This window comes from Balaenoptera borealis (assembly GCF_965194805.1).
Source record: "Balaenoptera borealis genome assembly, chromosome: 3".
NCBI lineage: Eukaryota > Metazoa > Chordata > Mammalia > Artiodactyla > Balaenopteridae > Balaenoptera > Balaenoptera borealis.
In genome coordinates, this window is record NC_138866.1 from 148,354,099 (window position 1) to 148,375,325 (window position 21,227).

Consider the following 21,227-nt stretch of genomic DNA (forward strand, 5'->3'; position numbering starts at 1 on the left):
GGTTCATGTTGAAAATTTACAGGCTCAGGATCAGTGAAATAATTTGGCTGCCAGAAAAGTTGTTGCTGGGACTTCCCTGGTGGTGCAGTGGATTAGAATCCGCCTGCCAATGCAGGGGACACGGGATAGATCCCTGGTCCGGGAAGATCCCACATGCTGCGGAGCAACTAAGCCCGTGCACCACAACTACTGAGCCTGCGCCCTAGAGCCCGTGAGCTGCAACTACTGAGCCTGCAAGCTGCAACTACTGAGCCCACATGCCACAACTACTGAAGCCTGCGCATCTAGAGCCTGTGCTCCACAACAAGAGAAGCCACCGTAATGAGAAGGCGGCGCACCACAACGAAGAGTAGCCCCTGCTCTCCACAACTAGAGAAAGCCCACACACAGCAATGAAGACCCAAGGCAGCCAAAGGAGAAAAAGAAAAGTTGTTGCTAATTGTGTGGAGCCCAGACCCAGAGAGGTGCTAATTCAATCGTGGGCTACTCTGGTTTGACCTCGGTGGGGGTATGTGTGTAACATTTTCAAAAGGAAATTGATAAATTGGAGAGTCACTGGGGTAACTAGCAGCACCATATCCACTGTCATGAGAAATGGCCTAAAAGGGAATTCTAGGTTCTTCATTGTACTAGGCAAGGCCTTCAGGATCTGGCCTCTGCCTAATTCACTTCTCTCTCTGTTTGCTCAAATCCTTTACACTTGAGTGACATGAATGCCAAGCTGCTTCACACCTCCATATCTTTGTGCATACTATTCCCTCATCTGGAATATTCTGTCCACCTGCCCCCACCCACAAGAGTCTATTTGTGAGTGCCTACGCAATTATCAAAACCCTTCTTCAGCTTTAGTTTCTTCCTTGTAAACTGTCCTAACCAAATCCCCAGACACAACTAACCACTCTTTCTTCTATACTTTATGCTCCCCTATGCATGGCTTTATAATTGTACATTTCACCTGGCATTGTATTTTGCTTATATTCCTGTCTCCCCTATGAGACCATAAGATTCTTGAAGGCACAGATCCTGTGACCCTTGCCTCTAGCACATGTGCTGTAGCCTGATACATGGGTAATCACTTTAAAAAATGAACCAAAACTCCAAGCAGGCTTTCAGATATGTGCAGGACTGTCCTGTAGACAACTGAAGAGATTTTTTTTTTTTTAAAGGAGGGAAATTCTGACACTTTCTTTTTTATTTATTTATTTATTTATTTATTTATTTATGGCTGTGCTGGGTCTTCGTTTCTGTGCGAGGGCATTCTCTAGTTGTGGCAAGCGGGGGCCACTCTTCATCGCGGTGCGTGGGCCTCTCACTATCGCGGCCTCTCGTTGCGGAGCACAGGCTCCAGACGCGCAGGCTCAGTAATTGTGGCTCACGGGCGTAGTTGCTCTGCGGCATGTGGGATCTTCCCAGACCAGGGTGCGAACCCGTGTCCCCTGCATTGGCAGGTGGATTCTCAACCACTGCACCACCAGGGAAGCCCTGAAGAGATTTTAATACGCCCACCTCCAGAGAGCCAAGAACAAGGATGAATGGGGGCATGTGGTCAAATGTGGCAAATTCGGGCTCATTAGAAGACAAGGCTTTAGTATTGGTTAGGACTCTTAGATTCCACTAATAGAAGCCTAACTTGAATCAGCTTGAGCAAAGGGAGAACCTTTTGGGTATGGATTCCAGGAAATGGTTGAACTGCCAAACTGCAGGAAGGCCATGGACAAAGGTGGATCACAGGAACACTTGCAACAAGGCACCTGAAAGCCATCAGGACACTGTACCCCTTGCCTTTGCTTCTCTCTGTGTCAGCTTCCTTCTTCCTCACTGCAGATGGGCCTCCTCCACACAGCAAGAAACATGGCTGCTAAAAGCTGGGACCTTGCAGCTCACAGCTTTCCACCACAGAGGGACAGGTTTTCTTTCCCAATTCCAGGTGAAAACATTTTGGTGAAGAATCTTGATTGACACAGCTTGGGTCTGATGCTTGCTTCTGTGGTCAGGGAGATGGGTACCATGAATAGATTGGCTTGAGTCAGAAGGGAGGGTGCGGGGAGTGGGGGGGAAGGGAACATGTAGGATCAAGGCAGTTGCCATTGGAACCACACAGTGAAAGTGAAGGAAGAGCCATTTCCAAAAGGAGTGGGGATGTCAGTGTATCTTCTAGAACAGAGAGGTTGTACTCCTTTGCTCCAACTTTCTTTCTTTCTTTCTTTCTTTCTGGCTGCGTTGGGTCTTTGTTGCTGTGGGTGGGCTTTCTCTAGCTGCGGCGAGCAGGGGCTACTCTTTGTTGTAGTACGCAGGCTTCTCATTGCGGTGGCTTCTCTTGTGGAGCACGGGCTCTAGGTGTGTGGGCTTCAGTAGTTGTGGCACTCGGGATCAGTATTTGTGGCTCATAGGCTCTAGGGTGCAGGCTCAGTAGTTGTGGCGCAGGGGCTTAGTTGCTCTGCGGCACGTGGGATCTTCCCGGACCAGGGCTCGAACCCGTGTCCCCTGCATTGGCAGGCGGATTCTTAACCACTGCACCACCAGGGAAGCCCTCCAACTTTCTAATAATTATAACCATCCAGCTCCAGGTACTTTCTGGATGCTCTCAAGGATGTAGGAGACGAAAGAATGGGTAAACAGACTGTGGTCATTCCCAATATTTACAACCAGGTTTACACAGTGCTTAGAATTTTGCTCTCAGAAATTGTTGAATGACTGTTTTTCTGGGCATTAGGACTCAGCCCATTTCCCCCTCGGGTGCTGGGAAATCGAGACTGAACAGGGTGGAGAAGGGGGTTCAATTATTCTAGAGGTGTTTACTGAACCCTTAATCTACTAGATAATGGAGAGGAACATTCTGAGGAGTACTGGCCTCCTCGGGAACTGAGGTCACTTATGCAGGTATGTGGGTTTGGGTTTGTCTAAGTGCTGGATCAACAGCCACTGGCAAGGCCAGGGTCAGTCAGGGCTGCTGCCAGCAAGAGGGGCGGGTCCCTGGCTCCCTGGTCTCCCACTGGATCCAGGCCCGCAGGTTCCGAGCAGCTTTTCCGCCCCCTCGCCCCCGGCTTCTTTGGCCTTCCAGGGCTTTGGGTCGCACACCCCACGCAGCTCCTTGGGTACTTCTGCACCTTCCCCTTGGCAAAGGCCGAAGGGCCCGAGCTTCCACACCTGCGAAACGGGGCGCGAGCAGGGAAGGAAGGTTGGCAGGAAGCCTGGGTCCTAGGGACCTGGTGAGGGGCATATGCTTGGTCTCCTTTCAAGAACCGCACCCCCCTTTCCCCTCTAGCTCCGGGAGGCCTCCCCGGGCGGCTGGCCCCGACGCCAGGGCGGCTGCGGGCGCGGAGGGGGCGCTCCACACACGTCGGGCGGTGGGCTGAGGGAAGGAATCGGCGGACCCTCAGGCAGGGCCTGGCGGGGCTGGCGAGGCCCCCGCGGCCCGGCGCCCCCCGGCGCCTCGGAGGCCGCGCTGGCCGGGCCGGGGGAGGGACAGCAGCAGGTGACGACGGCCGGGCCCGCGGCTATAAATAGGGGCGCGCGTCTGCCGCGGGCGGGAGCTGCGGCCGGCGGCGCGGGCCTGGCGGGCGGGGGCCTGGAGAAAGGGCAGGGGCCGGCTGCGGGCGCGGGCCGACAGCAGCATGGGGTCGCGGAGGGACCCCGGCCGCGGCTGGGGCTCGGGCGGACGGTCCGGGGCGGGGGGCGACGGCGAGGACGACGGGCCCATGTGGATCCCCAGCCCCGCCAGCCGCAGCTACCTGCTCAGCGTGCGGCCTGAGACCAGGTGAGTCGCGCCCTGGGGGCCTGGCTGGGCCGGGGCGGCGCGTCGGGAGGACGGAGGCCTTCGGATGGGCCCCTGGCGCGCCGGCCCGAGGCCTGGGGACATGGTCAGGCCGGACCGGCCCTCACGGCCCCTCACGGCCCCTCACGGCTCCCCTGACCTCTCATGGCCCGTAGGCCTCTAGCCTCCGGCAATGCGAGGCTCTGGGGACGAGGAAGGCCCTACTTTGGGGTGATTCACAGGGGCCTGAAGGCTCTCCTTATCTCCCCTACCTCACCCTCGCCCCTCGCTCAGCTACTCCCGGGCCTCAGATTCCACAGCTCGAGATAAGGAAAGCCAGAGAGGCTGACATTCCTGCCGGCTGGAAGGGAGGGGGAGAACATTCTCGGGGGTGGGCAGGGGAGAGGGGTAGGTGGGGGGCGCTAGGGGCACTGCCCTGAAGGGGGCTGCTTAGCTCCGGATTCAGCGGAAACAATAAACTCTGCAAAGAAGGGTCTTCCTCTGGGCCCAGGACTTTGGTCTTCCCCGGGATCTTGGTGGGGGCTGGTGAGGTGAAGGGGTGGCTCGAGGTGCTGGTCGGCCCTGTCTGAAGATTCAGAGCTTGTGGCTCTGAGGAAGCCAATTGCCCTGCCCAGTCTGGGGGAATGGGATGCCAAGGGAAGGGGCCGAAATGATGAGCCATTTACTCCCCTTCCAAGAATTAAAGAGGTGTGGATGCTTTGTTTTAGGAGCTAGGCTACCCACCCGTGTAAAGACTTGCAGACAATAGAGGGGCATTTTGGCACTCAAAGGCACACAGACACACAGGGACACGTGCATTAACATGGAGACGGACACTTCCTGTCCCCTCTGGGCAGCTTAGTTTCCCTCCAACTCTGGAGTCTATTCCAAAGAGAATTGTGATGGTTGGCTATTGGGTTAGTGGTTGTGTCCCAGCCCCAGAACTTGTCTTACCGTAGGTTACACAGAAAACAGCCAGTCCTCTGAGAAGCTGTCTGGAGACTTCTTGTCCTCCGTTCTTAAAACAGCACAAAAACAGACATCAAGGACATTCAAGAAAAGTCCCAGGCACTTCCTCGTGGATTGGCTGAGTTCTGTTGACCTTGGAGTTGGAAAAGTTCAAATGTAACTGGAACCGGTTTCTGCATAAAACTCGTCAAATGGTGTCACATGTCTGGGGCAGGGCTGAGGGCTGGTGTTAGTGACTGAGTCAGACTCGACAAGGTCCCTGGCTGCCAGGAAAGAATGCCCCTTCCTCCTAGCCACTCACTCTATGGAAAAACTGGAATGACATTTGTATATTTACTCCAGTCCATGGTGAAGCTGACTGCCTTCCAGGAGCCTCACGCTTGTCTCATACTTGTCACAGTGATTTGTCTGGGCTTTGCCTCCTGTGTCTGGCCTTTGTCAATACCAGTGGAACAAGGAGGAGCGGGAAGCAGGGCCCTTCTCAGAGACAACATTGGGGTGGCTTGAAAGCCAGGCAGAATTGGGAGGGCAGGGGATCTGGGCTGTTAGGAAAAAGGCTGGAGAGTGGACACATGTCCACACTCCAGCTGCCACCTGAAAAGTTGTATGGTAGATACAATTGCACTTGTGATGAGCGCAAAGCAGTGTGTCAGCCTGAGAACTGCAAGTGGGTTAGAAATGTCTGGCTTAAGTCCCTTTGGACCTAAGTGAGAATGTTCTTAAATGGAGACTCTTTTCATCAAGTGTTTGGAGGGGCAGGGCTGGGGCAGTGGGAGAGAGGGTTTTCTAGCCCAGGACTGTGGGCTCTGGTTTTGCCTCTGCCAGCTGGCCACAGACTCCCGCCCCGCCCCCAGTCCTGAGGGACAAAGAAGACTAGGTTTCTCTTACCTCTGGAAAAACCTCTGGCCAAAGAGGGGAGACTGTGAAAGTGAATGGGGCTGTGTTGGGTACTTGGGGCGGAGGCAGTTCACAGCTGTCTATCAAGGCCTGATTCCTGTGTTAGAGCAGGCAACCATATAGTCTTCCGTCTCTCAGAGCAACCTGACTGCCTGTGGGGGTGGGAAGAGGGCCCAAGAGATGGAGGAGAAAGAGGGTCCCTTGAGGACTTTGCCAGCTAACCCTGGCTCCAGCCTAGATGAGCCCTGACTATCCAAGAATTCTGATCGAGAGGCAGGTTCTGTCCCACTCACGCTTGGCTTCAGTGTTTTCAGGTCTACCTTGATACACACCTATCACGGAGCTTGTGAGTCATCATTCTCATGGGACCTTGGGAGGGTGGGCTGCCCCTGGGAGCCGATGGACAGCTGTGCTGTGAGCCAGGCCACCAGAAGCCTTGGCCCAGGTCTAGAACCTGTCTTCCTGTGCATACCTTTCCTTCCTCCAACCCTGGAGGGATTTCCAGTCCATAGTCAGCTCAAGGATATTTCCAGTACCCCTGGGGTCAGAGGTCCAACATGCAAGTAATCCCCCCAAACTGTAGGCCCTCCCTCCTAGGGCAACCAGCCTCTAGGACCTCACCCCTATAGGAAGGTGGGGCCTGGGTAAGCTAGCGTAGGTTAAGGAACCACAGTCGGGTGGATGCAGTTATAACTAACTTGCTTCCAAGGGACACTTAGAAGTTCCAGAAATCTCTGACCCCTCATTTCTTGGACGCTCTGGTCCAGGTGGGCTCGGAGGAGCAGCTTTGTGACACCTCTTCTATTCTGCTTGGGTCAGGCAGGTTGTCTAGAGCTTTCAGGGAAACTGGGGCATCAGGCCAGGACTTTCTGAGGGCCTTTTATGTCCCAGAATATATGAAAGCCAGGAAGAATGGGAGGCCCCAGCTTCCAGGGCCAGTCCTGGTGCCCCGCGCTGCCACCACCTCTCCCCCCAGGCCTACTTTTCTCCTTTATGAAGAGACCTTTCCTTCCTGGGCCCTGAATTTCCATTCTATATAATGAAGGTATCATTAAGAACTCTTTTAGGCCTTTCTACCCCAACATTTGATGCCTCTAATTCTGACCCACTCACAGTCAGTAAATGGGGAGTTCCCTTCCTGGGTGAGAGCCCTGAACCTACCTCTGGCCCAGTCAGCAGCACACAGGCACCTTCTGAAGACAAGGTGCCTCCACGGCCCAGGACTCCTCCTGACATGGCTAATTATGTAAGGGTGAGGCCTAGAGAAAGCAGGATGATGGGGCCAGGGAGCAGAGCATCACAACCAGCCCTAGAGAGAGCCAAGGAGGGGGCACTATCACAGTTCAGGTCCTTGCCCACTTGCAGGTGGAACCTATCATTTTCTGTCTGAATTAGAGAGCTGATTCTCTCCCTCTCCTTCCTAGGGAAGAAATCCAGACCCAACAAAGGAGAAATCTCTCCATTCTGAGGAGAAAGGCAAAGGAAGTTCATGGTCAGGAAAGGATGGAGTTGGCCAGTGCCTTGAAACCATGGGAGGTGTGCCCTCTTGGCCTCCAGAGGATTTTTAAAGCTGTGAGCAAAGGCAGCTGCATTCTGGAGCAGCAGCTCCCTCTGGGGGGCAGGACCCTTCGAGGCTGAAAGATATACTTCCCTTCTCTCCCTCCCTCCCCTTCCCTCTTTCTCGCTCTTTCTTCCATAAAACAGAGGTTGAAGACCCACTGTATGCCTGGCACTGTGCCAAGAGCTACAGAAGCTACAAGAGCTAGGTTTGAAGGCTGGGTAGGCAGCATTTAGATGAGCAGAAGGAAAGAGGGAGGGCTTTCCGAGTAGAGAGGACAGAAGTGAAGTCTCAGAGACCAGGAATGGACCTGTCCATGCCAGTTAGGCAACAGGTCTGGTTACAGTGGAACCTGAGTATTGGGAAGTAGAGAACTGTGTGTGATGGGGTGTGAGTAGGTGAGGGAGGGCCTTAAGTGCCCAGTCAAGGAGTTGAGACTCAATAAAATACACAGTGGGGGGATTGTAGCTTTTTTTTTTTTTTTTCAGAGAGGTGGTGTGATGAGGGGTGAAGGAGAAGGGGATTGTGTGCTCATCCAGTATGGAGCCACGAGGGTCTAGATCAGAACACAGCAGCAGGAATAGAAAAGGAGAAAGAAGGGCCTAGAATTATTGACTAACTGGACTTGGGAGGGAGAAGGAGGAGTCCAAAATGGCAGATTTACAGCTTCGGGAGAGTGCTGGTAGTATCCACAAACCCAGGAGCACTGGAGTGGAAACCATGTTTTGGGGTAGAGGATGAGTTTGGTTTTTTTGGTTATAAAGATAGAGGCTGTCAGTGGTTAGAGGTGCAGACAGAGTTCCATTGAGCAGACTGGACTGCTGATAACGAAGGGAGAGCTATTCTCATGGTGGGGACAGACTGAAGGCAGTGAGTGTGGTTGGGTGGCCCCTGAGATCTCCCAGAGAGCAGTGGGAGATCGTGGCCCTAGACTCCACTGGAGATATTTGTGTTAGGAAAAGTGGAGGCAGAGGCAAAAGTTGACTCATATCAAGTGGGCTGCATCTCCACTAAGGGGCAGCTCTGTGTGAGTCCTCACCCCCCAGTGGCCTACACAGCCCCTAGCTGGTGTCCGCTTTCAGCTGCCCCGGGGCAGGAGGGATGATCAGGGCCTCTAAGTGTAAAGGGCCTTGTGCTGGTCTGACCGAACTGGGTGCCTCCTAGCTCCTGAATTAACTGCTTTGTTCTGTTCTTCACTCTCCCAGCTGGTTTGCCTTGCGTGGTCAACCGTACTTTAACATATTAATGGGTGTTCTCCAAGCCACCTGTCTCCTTCCCAGCCTGTGAAGGGATTTCCAGGAACCGGGGCTCTTCTCCCCAAAAAGGCCGAGGGTTGAAGCAGGAGCTGCCCCCAAGCTGGCGTGCTGCGGAGTGGGGAACCGTGCCAGGAAGCCATAAGTGATTCAAGGACCTGGGACACACCTTTCTCAAAGCTCAGCCCCTGGGGGCCTCCTTCCTGCCTAACCATTTCCCTGGACTCTGTTGCCTTTAACGAGCTCTTGGTTTCAGATACATTTGTGTCGGGTGGTAAGGCCACTTGCTAACTGGAGCAGGCCAACTAAGACAGCTGGTCCCTTTTAATAGAAAAGCCCTTGGGCCCCAGATGGTGGCCGATTAATACTTTGCCGACTGTTGTTGATTTCTCCTCCTCCTCTCCTTGCTTTTTTGGCCTAATGATTCCATTTGCTGTTTTTGCTTAGCTTATCAAGCAACCGGTTGTCTCACCCCAGCTCTGGAAGGTAAACGCACCATTGCATTACATTTCTCTGACTGCTTTTTTTCTTGGGTCTGGGCATTGAGGGGCCTCTGGGTGACTGCTTTTGCACTAACCAGGCTGCATGGGGTGAGGGGAAGGTGGAGGGTGGTTGGGGAGGGTGTGAGAGGGCACTCATGTGAGCATGGGTCTCACAGGGGCTAGAGTTGATGCCTGCATGGACATCTGAAAGGGGTGCCGGGACCCAGAAATAGTCAAGTGTCCCTGAGATGCCTGCAACTGTATCTCTGTGCCCCTGGGAGAGGCACCATGGGACCAGAACAGAGAACCACCAGTCATGTGCCCCATTTCTCCCCCATCCTAGGCTTTCATGGTTTTTGTAACCACATATCTAGGTTTGAAACCTTATTGTTTATCTTCTAACTATGGCTGCTTCCTTAAAAAAAATTTTTTTTTTTCTCAGTCCCTTAAGTTCTCCTTCTGTCATCTCTTTCTCCCAATTTCCCTTTCCTTTGGCTCCTCTCCACCTCTGCAGGCTGTGAACCCTGTAAGGTCAGGGAATACCATGTTAGTGTATTCCTGCATTAACTTGTTCTCTGAATCTGTTTCAGAGACAGATCGGGGCCTGAGCAGGCCCACGGTCCGGGTTTGCCTGTTGAATGACTGTCCTCTTGCCTCCTTAGCTGGGGACAGCTCTCCACCCCTGGGTGAACTGACAATTATGATCAAAATGGGAATGTTTCCTGGCTACTTCCAACCACTTGGGCCTCATCCCCGACTCTGGTAGATTTGGGGAGAGTTGGCTGCAGTTTCTTTACACAGAGAAAGATTTCTGCATAGCTAACTGGTTTCTGAATAGCTAATAATTAGTGTCTACCATGTATGTTTCCTGTGATAGGCAAGAATACTGAGAGAACTTTGTTCTGGGTGGCTCACTGTCTGAAGGGGTAGAAGAGAGGGTATCACAACTAATTCAAAGCAGAGTGTGGTAAGTGCTAAAAGAGAGAGGGTCTTGGAAGTCTATTTAAAGCAAGGTAAATAACCAAACCTAAGGGCAGGGTTAGGTTCCTTTGAACATGTTGAAAACCAGTGATGATTCTGGTGTTCTATAGAGACACATGATTAGGCTGTGATATCCTCATGAAGTCACAGAATTGGAAGGACCTGGAGGTGTCAGGGTGGGACCAGACCATTTTCAGATGCATGGACTTCCTGGCTTTCCAAGGGACAGGAAGCAGCAGACTCAGAGTCCATCCCATGTCTGAGTGGTTTGGAAAATGAGAACAGAAAGTGGGTGACATTCAGTAGAATATGATAGTATATGCAGTGACTCTCCCTGTCCCCCCAAATGTACCCCCGATCCACTCTCCTAGAGGGCATTCTTCTAACTATACTTTTCAGCAGTTAATATGGTTAATAATATAGTTAGGACCTAGTCTGGAAAGTTTGAGAAGATAAGCATTCTTTCTTATTCAAAAAAAGTAATGAAATAACATAACTACCTGTTGTTGAATATCTAGTGTAGCACTTGTCTCTGCAGATTTTCTTAAAGCATAATTTTCCTGTTTTCTCACTTACCCAGTAGCTTATTTTCTTAGATTTGCCCAAGCAGCTTCATCCCTAAGAGCCTAAGCTGAATATGAGATCCAGGCTCATGTTCATGAGTAGGGTAGGATTCAAATTATGTAGGGAGGACATAATTAGGTATGTTTTGAATTAGTTGCAAAATCATAGAAGTCTGATTACTTTTGGCATGGCAGTTTCCTTTAGAAACTGTTGGTTGGGATTTGGTATTCCCCAAAGTCAGAAATTGCTGCTAGTATGTGAGCAGCAAGAAGCGTTTTCAGATGTAATTCCCGAGTGTCAGGGAGTTGATAGTCTAGGTCCTGAAGGACCCTCTATTTTGAATGGATTAAAAGGGAAAGGAAAGGACAGTTAAGTTCTTACAACAGTAAGTTGTAAGAAGACAGTTCTTACAACCGTCTAATAAGTTACTTAGATTCCAGGTGAGAGTGTGGCAGGGAGTGTTATGGCAGCCTTAACTGCAGTCCCAACTCAAGCGTTCAGGCACGTGAGAAGTTGGGATCCCCTTTCTGGGTAGTCTTTGTGGGGGAGGACTCCTGTCAACTGCTCAAAGGCCCAGGCATCTGCATTCCTGTATAGAAACCATGGCTGGACCCCCTCAGTCCAGAAGTCTTACTTGATTCCAGATACTCTTCCTGGGATGTGACCTTTCTCCTCAAACTCAAGTCCAGAATGATAACCACAGAAACGATAAATTGAATGTGGAGCCCTCCCCACAAAGTAGGGTTTAGCTCCTATTTGCTTGTGTTCCCACAGACTCTTACCTGCTCCTGGTGGAGAGATTACAGGCAGACACACACTGCCCGCGGGCGACCACCCCCTCCTCTGAGGCTCAGAGAAAGGCAGCTCTGAATGATTTGTCTTCCCCCCCAACACAGTTCCTCCTGCTCCTCTTCACGTTACCCCTTACAGTCCTCCCTGCTGCTCACAAGAGGGTGTGTGAGTTGGGAGGGGGAGGAGGGCTGGGCACGGCTTGTGCACCACACAACCTGGCTATGTGGTTACACGTCACGCCTAGGGATGCATTGTGTCTCTGCTGGCCCATGAAAGGGTCTCGCATGGTGGTTTGCTCGTGTGTGCAGGCAGGAGAGGACTGTAAATGCTGAGCAGTGCTGGTGAGTCTGTGCTGGACTCAGTGAGCCCACAAATGCCCCTGAGTCCTGGAAGATGGACTATCACGAGGGAACTAAAAGCCCTGGCTTTTGCAGTGGTGGATCTGTTTGTGATATGGCGGTCTTGCTGGTTGGTCCTGGAGCTGCCAGCCATGTATTCACTTGAGCATGTGGATCTAAGGGGGGAGCAAGGGAGCCCTAACTGGCTTTCCACTGGAAGTCCATAGCCCTCTTTAGGGTGAGAATTCATTTGAGTCTTTCTTTTCTTGTACTCCTAGGAGCTAGAGGCCACCGTTGTGTCTAGACCCCTGGCATTGGCCAGCTTATTCTTTGTCTACTATAGGTCTATGCTCACAAACGCAGGGGCTTTTCTTCTGAGCCTAAGCTTTAGGAGAGGCCCCTGAGCTCCTAGGACCTATGTATACATGGGGTTGGCTCGCTTTTCCCTCTGTGGCATGAATGGAGGCTCTGCTGTGCTGGGGTCTCCATCTCTGAGGCTGGGCCTATCCATGTGTGTGTCTCCCCCATGCACGAGCTTCCCTGGAGATGAAAGGTGGAGTGTGAAGCAAGACTTCCCAATAAGGATGGAATGGGGATGCCAAGACTGGTGGTCTGGCATGCTCAGGACTCTGGTCCATGGTCAGATGCTGCCTACTGTAATGGGTCTGGGTCAGGATCCCATTCAGCCCCTTGGTAACTTCCCTGCTCCCAACCTGGCCAAGAGGCCTAGGCTCTCTTGAGGAAAGACTTGCCCAGGTGCTGGAGCCATGGCCACGAGATGACGGATGGACATGGTAAGATTTAAGCTGCCTTGGGCAACACCGGGGTGTGGCATAACGCGGTGGAGGTGGGAGAAAGGCTGCTCTGAATAGTTCTTTGCCTTTCCTAGGAGCACCTTCTGCTCCATCATTGCTCAGCTAACAGAGGAGACCCAGCCGCTATTTGAGACCACGCTCAAGTCCCGGGCTGTGTCCGAGGACAGCGACGTTAGATTCACCTGCATCGTCACAGGTAATGAGGCCATCTGTATGATCCATGCCGGGGCTGCTGCACAGGTCAGGGTCTAAGGGGGCTGTGGGGACAGGCATGGAGAGGGGTTGGCTGTGTGCACAAAACTGTGCCAGTTGACATTTGTCTTCTTAGCTTTCTCTCCAGTTTCATCTCCCTGTGTGGGCTGGGGTCCCTTTCTCCTCCCATTCTGGAGCCACATATACACCCTGCTCTTCTTCAAAACCTGTCTTCTGTAAAGGTTCCTCACCCTCAGGCATACATACATGACTGCTGAATCTTATTCCAAGGAAAGAAGCTCTCCAGTCGAAAGAGGTTTTCAAGGCTACTCCTCAAATATCCCCATTTTACAGTTGAGTAGTTTGAAACTTGGGAGTCTCAAGCCTGAGAGACAATAATGTATAGTGATTCTGACTGCAGACCCTGGAGACAGACTGCCTGGCTTGGAATGCTGGCTTGTCCCCTTTCCAATTATGTGATGCCGAGCACCTCACCTGCAAAGTGGGGATGATAATAGTATGAATACATGAAAAGCATTTGGAATAATACCTGGCATACAGTAAGTACCATGTAAGTGTTAGAAGTGAAGACTATCATGTGTGCATTTCACTGAACTCCGTGGTGGAATTTGAAGCAACAGTTTGGCAGACTAGGAAGCAGAGAGATACTCCTTGGAAGGGGAGAATAAAGGGGTGAGGGTACTGGGAAGCTGGCCCTGGGCATTGTATCCCTCCCCCAGACGTCCCAGCAGTGGCTCCATTGCACTAACCCCACCTGCTTCAGGGCCTGCAGGACTCGTCAATGGGTGCCTACCTCTCCCAGCTCTGCAGCCACCAGGTCAAGATTCCCTCCAAGAGCCCATTTTTTTCAGTAAATCAAGGGCGTTGGTGGTTTCCAGCTATGACATGCCCTGATTCTGGGGGACCTGTCTGCCCCAGCCAGCTAAACATCTTCTCTGGGACTGGGTTCCCCTGGGCAGTTTTCACCTTGCCCAGAACCCTCTGTGCTAAAAGCTGAGAACTCTTCCGAGGGACGCAGAGATGCGACTGCATCCCTTAACTTTGTACAGCATAACACCTTTTGCTACGTTTATCTGTTTCCATTGTTGTCAAATTCTTACAAAACCCTGTGAAGTCAGTGCTATTATTAGTCAAATTTTACAAAGGAGGAAACTAGAATCGGTTAGGTGACTTGCCAAAGCCCACAAACCTGGTGAAGAGGAGAAGCTGCTTTTGCTCTCTGCAGCATCTGATGCAGCTTGCTTATGCCTGCATCTGCTATGTTACTGTGCTTCTCTGCTTCCCCTCACTTATCTCCTTTATTTATTTATTTATTTATTTATTTATTTATTTATTGGGTCTTCATTGCTGCACACGGGCTTTTTCTAGTTGCGGTAAGCCGGGGATACTCTTGGTTGTGGTGTGCGGGCTTCTCGTTGTGGTGGCTTCTCTTGTTGTGGAGCATGGGCTCTAGGCACGCGAGCTTCAGTAGTTGTGTCACACGGGCTCAGTAGCTGTGGCTCGCGGGCTCTAGAACACAGGCTCAGTAGTTGTGGCGCACGGGTTTAGTTGCTCCGTGGCATGTGGGATCTTCCCAGACCAGGGCTCGAACCTGTGCCCCCTGCATTGGCGGGTGGATTCTTAACCACTGCGCCACCAGGGAAGTCCCTCTAATAGCCTTTTAAAATAACTTTCCACAAGATCAATGCCATCAGTACCCTGTCATTTACTTTCCTTAGAGACATCCCTATTCTTCTATGTGAACTGGTGGCCTTTTAGGCCTAATACACAGCTGTTATACTGGGTCTTCCCTTTGCCTTTCTTCTGGGTTTGATTCAGTTTCCTGGATCTCATGTCTTCCTTTTTCTTGGCTTACTCTCTGGCTTTATTGAGCTACATCCTCCAGTGGCTTCATCAGGTCCCAAAGATAGTACAATAGCAGGAGGCATTATGATGACAAGATCTCAACCTATGTCTCCTTTGAGTCATTCTGCTCCAGTATGACTTAGTTGTTCTCTGCATCTGGTACACAGTCATCATCCTAGGATCTCCCTTCATCATCATCCTGTGGATTTCCTTTACCCCTCCTGTAATGGATTTCTTGTTTATTTGTATTCCACATTTGTCTCTTTCTTGATTTACATCCTTGTTTTGGTAGCTTCCTAGGAGGAGTACATGGTAAGTAAATGTTAGACAACTTGTGTCTGAAAATGTCTTTTTTTCCTGCTTTACTCTTGATGGAGAGTTTGACTAGGTATAGAATTCTAAGTTGAAAATAATTTTCCTTCAGAATTTTGAAAACATTACTACACTGCCTGCTTCCAAAGTTTCTGTTCAGAGTAGGAAGACAGTTTGATTCCTGATTCTGTGCATGAGACCAGTTTTCTCCCTGGAAGCTTTTAAGAGTGTTTTGATATTTCATAATGATGTATCTTGTTACGGGTGTCTTCATCCAGGGGCATGCTTGGACGCTTTCAGTCTGGAAACTGATGGCCTTTAGTTCTGAGAAATTTGAGATTATTTTGATGTTGATTTCTTTCCCCTGTTTTATCTGCTCTTTCTTTCTGGAACTCCTGTTATGTGCATATCTGCTCCCCTGGACTCATTCTCTTATTTTCTTATCTTTTCTTCCCTTTCATCTATTTGTCTTTTTGTTCTTTCTGAGATTCCTTCAGTGTTATATTTCAACTTTTCTATTGGGTTTTTAATTTATAAGAGCTCTTTTTTAATCCTTTTCTAAAACATCCTGTTCTTTTCATGAATGTAATATTTTCTTTTAACTCTCTGAGACTAGTAATGATAGTTTTCTAAACGTTTCCTGCATGGTTTGTGTTTCTTCCAGTTTGCTTTTTTTCTCTGTAATTGTTTTGGTCCTTAATCTCCTGTTTATAGGCTTTCCTCAGATATCTAGGAATCTTTGGTTGTCAGATAATGAGTAAGAGTAGGAGAGTAAAAAGCTGATTGGAAGTTCTGAGCAAGTAGGAGGGGCCTGAAACCTTGGGTCTTCACTCTAGGGTGATCTGGCCACCACTAGAGTTGGGAACTGACAAAGTGAGTTTCTTTAGTTCCTTTCTCTTGGACTAGCCAGATTCCCTAGTGAGTATTCTTCTAGTGTCTTGCCTGAGTTTTCTGGAAGCTATGCAGATGAGAGGATTGGGTGGGCTCTCAGCATAAAGCATTTATTTTTTTTTTTATTTTTAAAATAAATTTATTTATTATTTATTTTTGGCTGCATTGGGTCTTTGTTGCTGCGCACGGCTTTCTCTAGTTGCGCCGAGCAGGGGCTACTCTTCGTTGTGGAGCTTGGGCTCTAGGCGCGTGGGCTTCAGTACTTGTGGCTTGTGGACTCTAGAGTGCAGGCTCAGTAGTTGTGGCACATGGGCTTAGTTGCTCCGTGGCATGTGGGATCTTCCCGGACCAGGGCTCGAACCCATGTCCCCTGCATTGGCAGGTGGGTTCTTAACCACTGCGCCACGAGGGAAGCCCAAACATTTATTTTATAGATTCGTTTTTCCATAGAATATTCATGCCCTCCACCGAGCTGGCTTACCCTCAGGGCAAAGTTTTACCTTTCCAGGTGCTAAACTGCATCTTTGGACATGGGGGGAAGGAGCAGCTAGTTACACAGTGGTATGGAGTGGGTGAGGGGATCCAGAGATCTGACTGTTTTCCACACCTCTTTTTACCTTTCCTTCTTTCCCTTTACCCCCAGTTCCAGAGGTATCTGGTTGCCAGTTCCCATGCCCTTTGAGGATTTTCTGGTGTTGAAAGGGTAGTTCTCAGTTTCTCATTGGGTTAAGCTGTCTTGGGTCTGCTAAGTCAGTTTCTACTCGTCCATCTGCTTTCCAGCTTTCCAAATGTTGTTGTTCCTGTTGCTCTCCTTGCCCTTATTCTCCCCTTTTTTAGTGGCTATATGTATACACACACACACACACATACATACACACACATTTTTTTTAAATAAAATAATCTCATTAGTGTAGCTTAGTGGGTTTGGGTGAGAGAGTGAAAATAGATGGTATGCTCATGCTGCCTTTTTACCTAGAAGCCTGGCAAGTTCCTTGTCATCTTTCAAGGCCCAGCTCAAACAGCTTATCCTCCAGGTGGTCATCTCCAGCATTTCCACAGAGAGCTCTTGCTCTGTCTTTCACAGTACAGCTTCTTGGTCCATACATCTCTCTCCCCAGTGAGACCGTGAGATCTGGGGGATAGAGCACACACCTGACACATCGTGCCTCTGGAGCAGGCACGAAGAAGGCGCTCAGTACGTATTTGCCAGTATGACCACAGTGACCCTGACTGTGTGGACAACAAAATCAGTGTCTTTTCCACTTTCCGCATTACCTGTTCACTGCAGCTGCAGCTTCGGTGCCTTGACAACAGCAACTGCTGTGGGGGCCTCCCTCCTTTCCTTCTTCCATTCTGTCCTTTGTAGCCATGGACTTTGAGAGCAACATGCTGAAGCCGACATGAGTCTGACTTACAGAGTCTTGGGCTATTTTACTGGATGCCCCCAAGGTCATCATGGGAGTAAGCTTTTCCCTGTCTCAAGCCCAATTCAAAGGAACAAACTTTTATCCCCTCAATTGCCATAATACCCATGTCTCATGATGACCAGCCAGGGCCGTGGTCTTCTGCTCAGGAGCACCTGCCATGATGAGATCTACGACTCTGCTGAGTAAGGCTGTAAGATTTCTAGGGCTCTAGCTGTCTCTAACATCCACACCTTAGTCCACTGTCATACCTAGTTCCCTCCTCCCCCCTCCTCATCCCCACGTATATATAAAAAAATCTCAGGTTACCTGAGTCTTTTGTAGCAGATTAAGAAAGAAGTCTCTGTGATCACCATAGTACACTGTAAATAAGCCTTTCCCAATTAACAAGGAGAAAAGGTAGACTGTAAGAGAGGGGCCGGGGGAAGGGAAAGCATTATGCAGAAAGATCAGAGAACAAAGGAAACAGGGCTAGAAACTGGGTCTCCCCTCCGCCCCCATCTGGAATGGAGGATGGTGGATGGGTGTATGGCTCAGACTGGCCTTTGTATGAGACTGGTGTGGTGATCCTGGCTCGTCCCGTGGAGATAGAGTGACCACACTCACATCACTTCCTCCCCCCCTGCTGGTAGCACTCCTTGAATGAGGTTGTGATGAGTCAGTCTAAGCAGGGCCCTGCCAAGAGTAGGTGATGCTTTCGTGGTGGGTCAGGACCTAGTCCAGGTGAGGAAGAAGAGTCTGTGCCAGTGCCCCTGCTGGCTGAGCTCTGAGGGAAGCCCTTCGGGACTTGGAGAAGTGGTATATGACCCTGGGGTTCTCCCCTCTCAGAGTGGGCATATGGGGGATAGCAGGCCTTGACTGGACCTTCTGGCTCCTGTCTCCCCCAGGGGCCTCTCTGGCCAGAGTGCAACTGTCCTCCTTGAGGCTGCCCATCTCTGTCCAGCATGGTGACCCCTTTCCCCCACTCTCCTCAACTCTGTTGTAGATTCTATGTTAGTCTGTGTGTGTGTGTGTGTGTGTGTGTGTCAGGCCAACTGGACAGAGGGACTTAGCCTTTAGACAGAACCAAGTTCTTGAAGAAACTGTTTTTAGAGAAATAAGTCTAAGATAATGACTGCTGGGGGGCAGAAACTTACATATTAGTCCCAGAGTCCCCAGTGGAAAGAGCAGTGGAATAAGGAAAAGGACACCAAGGGCTTTGTCATGTGCCAGCTGTGTGACCCTGAGTAAGTTACTTGATTTCTCTGAGTCATCTTCCTTTTGTGTAAAACAGGGATTCAAACACCTGCCTTACCTGTTTTATAGAAGAGAGGGATTTGAATTTTGGCTCTTCTGTGTACCAGCTGGATGACTTTGGGCAGGAGCTTTAATTTCCTTTTCCTTAAATTGAGGATTAATAACAGTACATTCCTCATAGGATTTATGAGAGGATTAGATGAGATAATACATGAAAAATGTACAGGTCAGTATCTGGCATATAGTAAGTCTTCAGTAAATGTTCACAATTGTTTTCACAGGTTTGTTATGAAGACCAAATGAAATTTTATATTTGAAAGCTCTTTGAAACCTCTAAATTTACATTCATCATTATTCTTCTCCTGAATCTGAGCTTCTCCAAAATGGGAATGGTTAGGATGAAGCTGTTAAGTCTCCGAGCTGAGTTCTGGACTCAGGCATGCTGGTGTGGAGCAGAGGTGTCAGTGTAGGAAGGGGAAGAGGGAAGGCCTCAGGCTTCAGTACTGCTGTGGGCTCTCCTGGTCAGGGCCAAGTGTGTGTGTGTGTGTGTGTGTGTGTGTGTGTGTGTGTGCACGCGTGCATGCCAGCCTGTGGGCACACATACGGGCACACGTGTGTGTGAAGCTGGGAGTGAAGGACCTCCCTTGCTTTTGTGTGTTTCAGAATACAGTTCATATTACCCAGGGGACAAAGAAATGTTTTCTCCCCAAATAAAGTTGTTTCCAGAATCCATTGCTGCCGTGGAGCCCTAAGCTGTCAGGTTGGCCCCCACCTAGTGAAGAGGCACCAAAAGGTGGCATGGGGGCTGAAGCCCCAGCCTTGTGGCTGTGGGGTCCGTTCAGCGTTCCCTTCTTGCCCCATCCCTGCCCTCTCACTACAGCCTGACTGGACTCATGCCCTGGAGGCTGAGGCCTGACTGGGCAGATCATGGGGCAGGGAGGCTCTGAGCCGGGCCCTCATAGGGATGAGATCACCCCATGGGATGGTGAGGACATGCACGGTGATGTAACCAGGGGCTTTAGCTCACTGTGGAAACATGGGGCTCGCTTTACAGTCAGGGCTGCCCAGAGTTTGTTCCTGGCTGACCCAGCTGCAGTCTCACCTCCCTTGCTCCCTACTCCTGTACACAGTTCCCCAGTGTGCCCTCTGCTTTCCACCCCACACTCTACTGTTGTGGTTCCTTTGTCAGGCATGCCTTTTCCACTCACCTCTTGTTTGCTCACTTATTCCCTTCCTCATTTACTCACTCATCCAGCAGATTTTTATTTTTATTAAGTAACTACTCTGCGCCAGGTGCCATCTTAGGTGGTAGGGATACAGAAGTGAAGGAGAGATGATGCTGACTCACATGGGACATACATCTAGGAGGGGAGACAGACAAGGGGATAGTCAGTTACAGTATTGTGATTAGCGCTATGAAGGGGAAGTACAGGCACTGAACCCACGTTTTCTGAAATTCTACCCACCCTCATGGCCATTTCAAATGCCGCTCATGCCATAAAGCCTTTCCTGATTCCCCAGCCAGAGGTGCTTGTTCCCTACTCTGTACCCTGAGCCATTAGTGCATTGCTTCATTCATTCACCTATAAATATTTAACGAGTGTTGATCCCATACCAGGCACTATTCTAGGAACTGGGGACATAGCACGAAAAACACGGACAAGTCATGGAGCTGTTCTTTCCCCAGGGGGTTGGAGAAGATGGATGTAAACCAACAACCTCATTGGGGTATAATATGTCAGGCAGCCAGCAATGCATTCTATGAAGAAAAAGAAACATAGTAAGAGGGCTAAGAATTTCCAAGGAGACAGAGTCGCTGTTTCACATGGGGTGGTAGGGAAGGCCTCTCCAAGGAGGTAATGTGTGAACAGAGGTGGGAGGAATCCAGATGTGATTCTCACCTGCTGTTAGAGGCCAGCCAGCAGGGCCATGTGGCAGGGGTACCGCAAGCAAGGCAGAGAGCAGGAGGAGCTGAGGCCGGTGTGCTAACGCGGCCCACGTCATGAGGGCCTTAATGACCTGGGAGCTACTAGGGTGTTTTGAGCAGAGGAGTGCTATCACTTGACTTTATTTACTTCATTTTAAAAGGCTCACTCTGGCTGTGCTGAGAACGGGCTGAAGAGAGGCCAGGATGGAAGTAGTGAGATCAGCAAGGAGGTTGTTGCAGAAACTGAGGTGTCAGATGATGGTGATGGACCAGGTTGGCGGCAGGGAATGGCAAGAAGTGATCAGATCCTGGATACAGGCTGGAGGAAGGGCCCATAGAATCGTCTGATGGAGTGGACGTGAGGAAAAGAAAAGAATAAGGGATTGCCTCCAGGTTTTTGGCCTGAGCCAAATTAGAAGGATGAATTTGCCACTTACTGATAATATGTGGGACTTGGCTTGGAGAGGGGAATAAGGAGCTTGGTTTGGGACTTGTTAAGTTTGATACCTATTAGACCTCCAAGTGGAGATGTCAGGTATGCAGTCAGAAATAAGAACCAGGAGTTCAGGGGAGGTCTGGGCTAGAGATACAAATTTGGGAGTCAGGAAGATATAGCTATTTAAAGGCTGCAGGACAGGATTAGATCCCCTAGGTTTTATGGCTAGAGAATGGAAAATGGTTCTGAGGCCTGAGCCCTGGCCTAACACTTATAGTCTTAGGTGGTGATGGTGGGGGAGCGGTGGAAGAAAGAGATTAGGAAAAGTGGCCAGTGGAGTAGGAAAGGCACTCAGAAGGAGTGGCATCCAGGAGCAAGTGAGGAAAAGGTTTCAAGAAGGGAAGGTCAACGATGATAGATTGGGTAGACGAAGCTTAAGAAACGCTAGTGGATTTGGCGATGTGTGACTCATGGGTGACCTTGCCAAGAGCAATTCTGGTGCAGCAGTGGGTACAAAAGCCTGATTGGAGGAGATGGAGT

General features: G+C 50.3%; 1 protein-coding gene and 1 long non-coding RNA gene across 4 annotated transcripts in view; one reads left to right on the top strand and one right to left on the bottom strand.

Moving 5' to 3' along the window:
• Positions 1–1,187: 1,187 nt before the first annotated feature.
• On the bottom strand, positions 1,188–8,870 carry LOC309626977. Its single transcript, XR_014243474.1, has 2 exons — positions 4,709–8,870; positions 1,188–3,147 (listed from the first exon to the last, which is right to left on the bottom strand). It is a non-coding gene; the product is annotated as an uncharacterized lncRNA (long non-coding RNA).
• ALPK3 (alpha kinase 3) overlaps positions 3,541–21,227 on the top strand; it is a 47,455-nt gene continuing 29,768 nt past the window's right edge. Inside the window, exons 1-3 of one of the 3 annotated variants that reach the window (XM_082388246.1) lie at positions 3,541–3,757; positions 8,879–8,917; positions 12,478–12,599. In XM_082388246.1, the coding sequence (XP_082244372.1) occupies positions 3,615–3,757; positions 8,879–8,917; positions 12,478–12,599 (304 nt within the window). In that variant the 5' untranslated portion in view covers positions 3,541–3,614. Of the gene's footprint in view, positions 3,758–8,878; positions 8,918–11,244; positions 11,412–12,310; positions 12,383–12,477; positions 12,600–21,227 lie in introns of those variants that run through there. The other 2 variants (XM_082388247.1, XM_082388248.1) reach the window with 2 other exon arrangements.